Below are 11753 nucleotides of genomic sequence, written 5' to 3' on the forward strand. Positions count from 1 at the left end.
CTTTTGGGAGATCCCTCGTTGGATTGGTTGCTTTCTTGATGACACAGAAGCTTGAGCAGTTCTTCTAAAAGTCTGAGTTAGCAAGGCTTCAAGTTCTTTGAAGATCGCGAAGTTTCAACTGAAGTGTTTGAGTTCTGGAGTCTCGCGATGCGGTGTTACGGCAGGGAAGCGCTTATACCGCTGTTACCAAAATAAAAGCCAGAGGTCTTGAGCGAGAAAAGCGAGCTTCTGTTCAGGCATTGGGTTTTTAAGCAAGCCCGATTTTGGCCCATCCCATACGCGATTGTCCCAATCGGACGCTGTTGCAGGCTTAGCCACACCACATACTGTTCCTTATCATGCATGAATCACATGCTTCCACTGAAAAGTCTCTGTTTGCAAGACGTTAAGTACTTTGACGATCGTGAAGTTTCAACTGAAGTGTTTGAGTTCTGGAGTCTCGCGATGCGGTGTTACGGCAGGGAAGCGCTTATACCGCTGTTACCAAAATAAAAGCCAGAGGTCTTGAGCGAGAAAAGCGAGCTTCTGTTCAGGCATTGTTTGGTTAAGCAAGCCCGATTTTGGCCCAATCGGACGCTGTTGCAGGCTTAGCCACGCCCCATACTGTTCCTTATCATGCATGAATCACATGCTTCCAGTGAGGCGTATTCCTGCAAGTTTTAATAACTTCTTATAAAGTGTTGTACAACACACACTGTTCAAAATAAAAAAAATTCATCCATACCAAGGTTACTTAAATATCATGACCATTCCCACAAGCCTAAACTTTGCATATCTGGCATACACAGAGTACCTTTAATCACTTTATCTATAAAAAAGGGTTATAAAATATTGATTAAACTTCATAGGTTACAATAAACACATCAAACAGAAAGCATATTATTTGGGAGTATATTGCTCCGATACTTTAAATTATTTTAAATGATTGTCTTTCAAACTTGGTCCATGCAGTCCATTCAAATCATGTACTGTAACTCTGAATGATGTACCCTTTGCTCTTAGACACAGGAGCTAGTGTATCTCTTCTGAATGCCGACACGTACAGTGAGTTTTTTAACTCGCTTTCCTTGGGTGCACCCTCTACTGCACTGTGTGGGTATGGCAACTCCAAAATAGAAATACAGGGCTCACTTGAATTGACTGTTTGTTAAGGGACAAAAACACTCCCTTCGTTTGTATTTCATGTAGCAAAAAAGGGAGCAAATTTGATGGGGCTAGATCTGTTCGCTGCTTTGGGGCTCACATTGGTGGACTCAGGGGGGGCTGCAGGGGGGGCTGCTATTCTGGCTGTGACTACAACCTGCCAGCAACAGTGGCCAACACTGTTCGAAGGGCTGGGCTGCCTCATCACATTCAACCATCAACCTCTCCTCAATCCCACTGTCACCCCTGTTATTCAACCACTACGCCGCATTCCCCTGGCCCTTCATGATGGGGTGACAGCTGGGTTTCAAATCTGGTGGTGGCTACAAAAAAAATCAGGTATCTGTGTGGATTTGCGGCGTGTAAACAAGGCTGTAATTCCTGACAAGTATCCACTGCCGACTGCTGAGGAACTCACAGCCAGTGGCTGTGGGGGAGCGAGAAGTGCTAGCATGTGTCTGGGTATGTGAAAGATGGCACCTGTACCTATATGGTCGCCATTTCACCCTGAGGACAGACCATCATGCCCTGGTGACACTGCTCGCGACATCGGGAAAGGGCCACAAACCACTGAGACTGCATCACTGGTACGATCGTCTTTGGCAGTATAATTACAGTCTGCAATTTACCCCAGGCCGTGACAATGTGGTAGCCAACCTTTTGTCTCGCTCCATTCCTGCTGAAAATATATCCACGGGTAGTAGTGATGTTGAAACAGACATTATTCAGATGCTACACATTCCCCTGCAGGATGTAGTGTCATTACAGGAGCTCAAACCAGCCTCCGACCAGGACCCTATCCTCTCAAAGCTCCGCACTTACATCCGGGGTGGCTGGCCATCAAATGTATCTGGAGAACTAGCTGCTTTTTCCCTGGTCAAAGATGAGCTGTCCTGTTGGAATGATGTCTGCGTCGCTCGTGGGCTTTGCACTGTGGTCCCAGGGTCCCTTCGTGCGCACGTGTTAGCAATGGCGCACGAGGGCCACCTGGGCATAGTGAAGCTCAAACAGCGCTGCCGAGACCAGGTGTGGTGGCCAGGAATAGATTGATGCACTGGTCAAGGACTGATCAGCCTGCCTCGTGAGTGGTAAGACAGGTCACTCACCTCCACCACCCCTCCAGTCCTCAGCCTTGCCCTCTCGACCCTGGCAACACTTACAGCTGGATATTTGCGGTGAGATTCACGGGGTTCCTCACAATCAGCGCTACCTAGTTGTAGTTTATGACTTACACTCCAAATGGCCTGAATTGACTGCTATGGGTTCTGTCAAATCCCAGGTCATTGTGGATTTTTTGGACTCTCTGTTTTCACGGGCCTTCCACAGATAATCACAACAGACAATGGCCCTCAGTTTATCTCAGGCGACTTCAAATCCTACCTGGAGAGTAAGGGTATTCAACACACCTGCACAGCCCTTTATCACCCCCAGGCTAACGGTGGCGTGGAGTGGTTTCATCAGTCCCTTAAAAATGGTCTCAGAGCACACCTGGCCCAAGGGTGTCCTTTCAATCAAGCCGTTCACCTCACCCTGCTGTACTATAGGGCCTCTCATCATTGCACCACGGGTGTTTCCCCTGCTTTTCTCATGGAACTCAATTTGCCTCTTGATCGGCTCTGCCCACCTGTGCCCCTGAAGCCTCCCCCAGGAGTTAAAGCTTCTGTCTCTTGCCAACAGCGCCGGATGAAAATACAGTTCGACAAACATAAGCATGCCAAAGTGCCAGACATTGCCGTAAATGACTGGGTTAGGGTCCGTAGGCCTCCCAGGGGAAACAAACTGGCCTAATTCTGGTCCTCACCTCTGAGAATTACCTGCCGGCTTGGCCCGGCATCTTACCTTTTGAACGTAAGGTTATCACTATGCATGTCTAGAGAGAGAAGTGTTCGATTAAAAAGGTCTGTTTGTTGGAGAAACTTGTTCTGTTCTGTGATAAGAAAGTTAGTCAAGTGCTGAGATCTGAAGTAAACAAATGAGCACAGAGTTTCCAAAAATCTGTTTCCTGGTCTTTTGTACACCACAGAACTAATATAAAAATAGATTAACTAATAAAAAATTGTTTTAGTTAAAAATAACTGAATGTTGATGCTGTAATAACAAATATTTATCGGGAACAATAAATGCTGGGATTTCATAAATTTAATGGAGAAAAAAGTTACGTAACTAGTAATGTGCCTAACAACACACCACACACTCAAACTGACAGTACAGCATTAAAATTAAATTCTTGACTCAATTCTTATGCTGCTAACAGTGTCTGATCCAAAACAAAAGGATGACTTCTAAAACGGATCAGAGGCATTATTGAATTATTCATCTCACCTAACGAAGAATTAAACTAATCTATCTGGCAGTGACACACGCAGTTTTCTGTGACGATGCAGACGGGTGCCAAACAGCATGTGGCAGTGACGGGTTAGCATGGGTCGCTAATAATAAATGAAATGCTCAGTTAACAGCAGCTTGATAGCCAGTGAAAGCCAGCAAACCATTTTAGGCTGGTTAAAGCTGTTTAATCTTAGCAGGAGAGGTAAAGGCAGACATCCAAAGATATGTTAAAGTCCCCATTAAATCAAAATTAAAGTTTTTTAGGTGTTAGTATCAATATGTTAGTTTTAAGTTTGTCTATAAGGCAGTGTGCACCAAAAGTGACAAAATTCGCATTTAGAAGATATAAGCATTCAAAGCTTGCAGTTCGTCATTTCCGCCAAAACGGCTCAACGATTTTTTTTGACGTCACATCGTACTTCAGCTTCTCATCAAACTTTCTGTCCAATCAAATGCTCTCTAGAATCCGAAGCGCCCTCCCCCTACACTATAAAATAGACGCTGAAGCCGCGGCTGAAATCGGTCACTTGTCCACAGAATTAGTATTTTCTGTACAGTGAATGGCACGTAGTGCACTATATAGGGGACAGGGAACGATTCAAACAGTGTAAATATGCTTTCCATTGAGGAAAAAAAGAAGTCTGGTTTCCATGCTAACCACCGCACCGCACACACAGTCTGCTCCGGTCCAGAGACACGATAGCATGGAGCAGATCACATGTGCGAGTCGGCACAGAAAGAACTAGTGATTATGTAATGTTTGTTAATGACCTAATAAAAAAAAAAGTGTAATTTCTCACCTCTGAGATATTTGACTTTGAGATACTCGGAGCTGGCTTTCTGTCCCAAGAGAGGGTCGTTGAGCATGACTTTCGTCTGAGCTTTAATGCCCTCGTAGAACTGGCCCATGGCCACGTGACTGAGACCCTTCATGTACTGACACACTTCATTATAGGGCTCCAGCTGCAGACATCTCTGAAAGACATGATAAAACACACTACTGAAACAAACAACCACAGGACTCTGAGCCCGCGACACAAATCCAAATGTGCAACACAAGCGAGAACATCATCATCTGACCAGAAGAACTCAAAAATGTGTTCGTTTTGAGATTCAATACAAGAATTACAATGTTACAAGAAAAAAGAAAAGAAAAATACTGTGTTGAAAGAAAAACAAACATGTATAAGTGACTTTAATGAACTTAAAAAAAAAATCAATGTTATTGATATTGTAAAGAGGGACTTTGGAGTTGCACTACTCTACACAGGCCATCTTGACTGGAAACAAATTCTACTTGATCTTCAATAGAGACAGAAAAATACAGTCCCACATAAGTGATGAAAATGAATCTGAGTTTGTAGAAAGAACTTAAAGGGAAAGTTCACCCAAAAATTACAATTCTGGAGTTTACGCATCCTCGTGTTGCTGTAAACCCATAAGCCTTTTGTTTGGCTTCAGAAACCCGGGAACTGAACTTATTGGTTCTTAAAGTCCCCATGAAATCAAAATTAAAGTTTTTTGGGTGTTAGTATCAATATGTTAGTCTTAAGGTTATCTATAAGGCAGTGTGCTCCAAAACAGTGACAAAATTCGCATTTAGAAGATACAAGCATTCAAAGCTTGCAGCTCCTCACTTCCACCAAAACGGCTCAATTTGACGTCACATCGTACTTCAGCAGCTTCTCATCAAACTTTCTGTCCAATCAAATGCTCTCTAGAATCCGAAGCGCCCGCCCCCTACACTATAAAATAGACGCTGAAGCCGCGGCTGAAATCGGTCACTTGTCCACAGAATTAGCATTTTCTGTACAGTGAATGGCACGTAGTGCACTATATAGGGGACAGGGAACGATTCAAACAGTGTAAATATGCTTTCCATTGAGGAAAAAAAGAAGTCTGGTTTCCATGCTAACCACCGCACCGCACACACACTCTGCTCCGGTCCAGAGACACGATAGCATGGAGCAGATCACATGTGCGAGTCGGCACAGACCACAAAATGTATCGGAGCTATTTAAATTCTACACAGAATGCTATATTTTATAGCAATATGTATGAGATTGTGGCTGGCATACCCTGTCAAATGCGGCTTTACGGAGCTCAACAGTTCTGAACGGCTCTAGCCCAAGCTGTGTTATAAACTAACACTATTGGCTATTTTAAATATCAAGCAGCCCTGCTTGATATGTCCCTCCCTGTCTTTCTGTTTCAGTTAAAATGACGGCAACACAGAGTAACGCTGCGTGTTTCTAAGCATTTCAGGGGACCTTTAAGCAGTAAACTTTTCACATAACTTGGGTCTTCATGCTGTTGTGGGGCGCTAGGGTAGTCTATTCTTCTGTATTTTCTCCAAACTAACTAACTTATTTTTTCATCTTTTCAGCTGCATAGCTACTAGGATATTTTTTTTCTTCTGTCTGAGCTTGACCTGATCACAGGAAACTATCAGTGAATTCTGGGAGGAGAACTGACTTTTTACATTATTCAGTAATGCAGTGTTCGGCAAACGTACACTCCTCTGCTCCATATATTATGGTGATTTCTGCAACAGTGCATGAATAATGGCATTTAATTTTTATACAACAACCTGTCACAATTGACATATGGCAGTCTACCTGTTGTTGAACAGCTCAGGATTCTGGATCTTAGCGTCCGTGTCATAGACGAAGTGCTCTTGTGAGATGGTGACACTGTTGTCAAGACTGTCGTTCTTGCTGATGGTGACGACAGGGTAGCCCATCTGCAGGGTCCAGCGGTCCATGACCTGCGTGATGTTGATGTCCTTTCCCTCCCGCTGCATGACCTGTGAAATATATACATCAAAACACATCATGCACATATCACCGTGTCGGGCATCTAACGTCTCAAAGTAAAAGGTGCAAAGAAAACAGATTGTGTCTGATAATGACAGTTGAGTGGAGTTGTGTTTGTGGTCTTTAGGGTTCAAGAAGTACCAAATGAATTCAGATTTGATGTCTTTAACAGTGTTAATTTCGCCAACGAAGACGACGATGAAAAATAATCATTAACAAACATTTTTTTTTGTGACCAGGATTAATTGCACTTATGGCCAAAGAAGTACCTTGAAATGCGTACGCTCTAACATGCGCGAAACGGAGAAAAATTTGGAAGTTTTCCCTCTCAACGGGCAGGCCCTAGAAACCACAGTTCCAGCCGAGGGCGCAGAGTCTGCCTCCTGCCTGGGACAGCAGGTCATTGCATAGGGAAAAAGACACCTCTGTGTCCTTAAAAAGCAATGTCATAATGCTTGCATGCCATATATTCGCTGGCCAGCAAGAAGCCACCAAAATCAGTGACAGACCCCGCACCCTGTCCAGGGGGGACTGTATCAATTCCCTCAGCGGGAATGCGTACAACAGGGTTCTGGACTATGCAAGCGACAAAGCATCCACCCAAGTGAGGCTTTCCTGTCCATAATCAAGAAAACAGCGGGCAGCACGTGTTTTCTGCAGACGCAAAAAGATCACCACCGGATCTGCGGAACCTGATCCCAGATTTGCGCCATTAGTGCAAACATCACTCAATGGGGGACCGCAGGTCTGCCCCATATCCAAAGTGGTCGTGCCAATTGTAGCAGTGGAAGAGAGCAAACGCTCCCGCCAATTATATATGACACCACATGTTGTATTTCTCATTCTGACTAACACGTTTGCCCTACTGGGCCAAGTGTCTCAGCACCAGGAGAACTACTCCAAAACATTTATTTGACGCTCTTACAGCGCTGTCGACCACTCTCCTCTTACAGAGTTCCTCGTCCATATCGTGAGTGACGCATTTGTTGTCACTACTACACATGGCGTAACCCTGGGGATTCCCTCTGTCAACAGATTGGGGTTTCCCACAGGGGATCAGTGCCTGAATGCACATCGGCGCTATCGACACATGTCTGTTTTAAATGTCGCTCGGTATACAGTGCCCAGCACCGGAACCCATGCATAAAGAGAAGACCAAGCCATGTTACTGCTATCGAGGCCATGAGCCCCAGCAGTCTCAATTCTCTAAGAAAAATGCGCTCGCCCCCTCAGCCGAAACTGAGCCAGACAGCTGTGATAAACCTCTGCCCCTGTTGTGCTTTGAGTCTGTCAGCCGACTCCAATATAACACCCACTGACTCTGGGCCAGCGAGCCCCTATACTGCTTCTTTTAAAAAAATTATAAATTATAATATATACATATATATATATGAACAACTATAATTTTTATAAGTTGCTCCCTTTTCACTACTGTTAAAGGGATAGTTCACCCAAAAATTAAAATTGTCATCATTTATTCAAGTTTTTCCAAATTCAATCCTTGATTCAAATTTCTTTTCTCATAAGCTTAATTGATTTGGTCTAAAGAGAGAAGAATTAATCATTATTTTTGTTTGAAGACTACATATAAAATAGCTACCAAAATAAATGTTGGTAACTGCAGTTTGACTAAAAAGTAATGACTAAAAGTTGACAAAAATGCAATGACTTTTCATTGACAAACTATGAAAGACACAAATGACTAAAATGTGACTAAGACTATTAAGCATTTTCGTCTCAAGATAAAGACTATAAGACTAAATCAAAAATGCCTGTAAAAATTAATACTGGTCTTTAATTGCACATATCTGAACTGATTCAAGTTTTCGTTGTCTTTCAAAAATAAAATGGATGTAAATAAAAACTCATCCAGGTCTTTAATTAAAAACTCTTTTGAATTGAAGGTGATTAAACTTCTCAGTTCTCTTAAACTGCATACGTTTTGCACATCACAAGGCAATTTCCAGTTATCTAATCTCTCTATATGAGAGCATGCTTGTAAAGGAGCAGAGCTAGATTTATATTTCTGATTTCTTCAGAGGAAGCTGCTCCTCCTATTTTAAAGAAGTAAAACATAAAATTGGATCTCACGGCTCATTAATGAGGAAAGGGAGTTTTGTCCCTGAGGGAAATATACTGCGTACATGGTTCCTCCATATTCTTTGAAAATGTTACTATAACGGTGGACAACTGGCAGTTTTCTGTATAAATTGTTTTCAAAAGCTCTCTGTATGTATGAGGAAACTTTTAATGCGATATCCTCTTTTCACCTTGATCTGCTGTATCCATTTAAAAATAATGTAACATAGGTGACTGCAAAACACTGGAAACACCTTGTCGCTGGTTTGAGCCCTGCTTAGAGTGGGCTGAGCAGAACCGATGGCACTTAAGCAGTGATGGGCAAACTTGCCCTTCCAGGCCACTTTCCTGCAGAGATTTGATCCAACCCTGATATGACTCACCTGCCTGTAGCCTTCTAGTAGTCTTGAAGACAATGATTAGCTGGTTCGGGTGTGTTTGATTAGGGTTGGAGCTAAACTCTGAAGGAAAGTGGCCTGGAAGGGCCAAGTTTGCCCACCCCTGCACTTAAGTTAACCTCTAATGGTATCAATCAAGTTGAATTTCCCTGCACTTATGAAGATTATGTGTAACGCTGCCAGTGCAAAGTCAGTATTTTGAGGTTTCATTTCTGATGCTGAAATGAATACTGATGCAGTCTGTGACTGTAGTGAGAATGAGGCAGCTTAGTATTGCTTTTGGATCAGAGCAAACGCCACTGGCTCCACAGATATATAAAAAGACAACCCGAAGGCCCTCCGAGAGGCGGGGTGGAAAATGGGCCTACTTTGACGGATCATACGGTAATGAACGGAACAGATAATGGCAATGAGAAGTTCCTCCGGAAATGTACATGTGGGTGGTAGAAGGTGACTTTGCTCAGAGGCCTGCGGATCCATTAAGGGAGGATGAAGTGTGGGAGGACGCCCAACCAGCACAACTGCACTATTTCCGCAGGTCAGACGGAAGGGACCCAAAGCCTGGTAGCAAATCATAGCGCAGCAGGACCTGACAGTGCTGAGAGGGCAACCTCAGCATATGAAGGAGAAGAGATGGAGGCAACCCTTGAGAGCGAGATGCGCACTGTCACCTCACAAGTCACACAACCAAGAATCCAACGCAAGCATCCAGAAAGGCGCATCAAGATCAAATGGCCAAAGGCGAATATGCAAGAGGATTGGTGCAGGCTTGACGAATACCTTAGTGGAGTGCTGCAGCATTTTTTGCGAGGAACAGTTGAGCGTAAGCTAACCTTGATGGGAAACATGATATATGATGAGTGCAGAGAGTGGTTTGGAGAGTGTATGACCAAACAAACCATAGCCCCAAGACAAAAAGGACAGAGGGAGAGACACATCGAGTTGCTCATATCAGACAGGCGTCACCTGAGAAAGAGGTGGAGGAAAGCAGCCCCAGAGGAAAAAGAAGGCCTCAAGCTGTTATGGGATGACTTTAAGCAGAGGCTGGCCAAGCTACGCCAGGCAGAGCAGATCAGGAGGCGGAGGAAATGGAGGGAGAAGGAAAGGAAGAACTTCTTCAAAGACCCTTTCAAGTACGCCCGTCAGCTGCTGGATGAGAAGCGGAGCGGCAAGCTGGCCATCACTAAAGAGGATCTGGAACTTTATATCAAGGGCCAGTATACGGATGCAGCCAAAGAGACACCACTTGGCTCACCAGGTTATGTGCCACGCCCAGATCCCCCAAGGACCCCTTTCGACACCTCCCCACCCAGGTTGTGTGAGATTAGAGAGGTCCTCAAAAAGGCCAGATCAGCCTCAGCACCAGGTCCAAACGGGCTCCCATACAAGATGTACAAGAACTGTCCACAAGTGACGAAGATCTTGTGGAAGCTCATGCAGTTTGTGTGGAAGAACCAATCCATTCCAGCTGAGTGGCAAGAGGCAGTTGGAATCTTCATGTGAGATGAGCCATTTTCCAGCCCAATTGCAACTCGGCGGCTACAAGGACAGTGTGTAAGTGGCAGCAGGTAATCCTGGCTGGCATTATTCAAGGCTCTGGGGGAGCAGTCATTACCACAGTGCTAATGTCCTTCCTCTACTTCCTGGCCGCCAGCATTGAACATTAACTTGCTCAGGGTGAGGCCTTATTGCCTTTCCATTACTTTTACTGTGACTTTAAGCAAGCAGTTTCTTTATTTACCCTTTACTTGATTCAGTTTACATTTTCAAATGGATTAAACTCTAACATGCTCAGGGTGAGGCCTTATTGTCACTTTTTATTTCTTCTTCAATCTTTAACCCTGCAGTTTATATATTTACTACATTTTCAGATATATGAAACTGTAATACATATAAATGTCATTTTGGCTTATTTTTGTATTGTTTTTTTGTATTGTATTTGTCTTTCAATTTATGCCAGATATACACTACATGATTTTAGGCTCAAGTTTCACTTGCTGACAGTTTTCTGGAGGTTGTGGACAAAAGTCAGAAATCTGAGGCAAATCAGTGCTCGTTCACATGAGTGACGATCGCATAGTGTGAATTATCAAAGATGTAATCTGAATCACATTTTGAATCCGACCCCCAGGCGCCGATCCGTCATGTAAGGTGCAAACCACAGCAACTTCATGATACCTAAAACAGACAAGTAGTGTGAAAGGAATATTAATAAAGGCATTAATAAAGATAATGGGGCGCAGATGGAGGGCCCAGCAGGAGGTCGATCAAGCCATTAACAGGCTACAACACAAGGAGGTCATGGGAAGAGTCCAACACAGCCGAGCAGGGTTGGGCTGGGGAGAGCCAGTTCAGTTCTGGTCCAAAGCCACAAGGGAGCAGAGGAAGTCCATGGTGGTGGAAGAGGTCTCACGAGTGGAACAGGACCGTTACCTCATTAAGGCTGTTTCCCAGGGCAAACAAGGAGCATGGACCCGCTGGGAGGATAGTACTAACAGGGTCATAACCTGGGCAGATATCTGGCGAACCCCGCAGTCGCGGCTCAGCTTCCTCATGAGGGCAGTGTATGACACCCTCCCTTGTCCCCGAAATCTCTCCCAGTGGTTCAGAAGTGAGGACAAGTGCCACCTGTGCAATGAAGCCAATGCAGGCCTTCAACATATCTTCTCTGGGTGTAATGTTGCATTGATACAGGGCCGCTTTAGATGGCGGCATAATCAGGTGCTGAGGAAGTTGGCGGAGCAGTTGGAAAGATGTAGAGTCCGGGCAAATAGCTCTTCAGATCCCGTTCGGCCAAATATCCCGTTCCTCAGACCAGGAGAAGGCGGGCAGAAGACAGTGGCGGGAAGGACAACATGTCTGCTCACTCCTGGAAAGGGATGGAAGATGCGTGTTGACCTGGGCACCCAGCATATCTTCCCAACAGAGATCACTCAGACAACAATAAGGCCAGATGTTGTGGTGTGGGCCACAGTGGCAAAGAAGGTCC

At 44.5% G+C, this 11753-nt stretch overlaps 1 protein-coding gene across 1 annotated transcript in view; it reads right to left on the reverse strand.

Annotated features, from left to right (window-relative positions):
- Nucleotides 1-11753, reverse strand: part of LOC107590973 (thyrotropin-releasing hormone-degrading ectoenzyme-like) — a 97279-nt gene that overhangs the window by 81934 nt on the left and 3592 nt on the right. Inside the window, exon 2 of the mRNA XM_016279943.1 lies at nt 6090-6277. Coding sequence (XP_016135429.1) covers nt 6090-6277 — 188 coding nt within the window. The remainder of the gene's footprint in view (nt 1-6089; nt 6278-11753) is intronic.

Source organism: Sinocyclocheilus grahami, unplaced genomic scaffold (assembly GCF_001515645.1).
Source record: "Sinocyclocheilus grahami isolate Dianchi unplaced genomic scaffold, SAMN03320097.WGS_v1.1 scaffold135.1, whole genome shotgun sequence".
Classification (NCBI taxonomy): domain Eukaryota; kingdom Metazoa; phylum Chordata; class Actinopteri; order Cypriniformes; family Cyprinidae; genus Sinocyclocheilus; species Sinocyclocheilus grahami.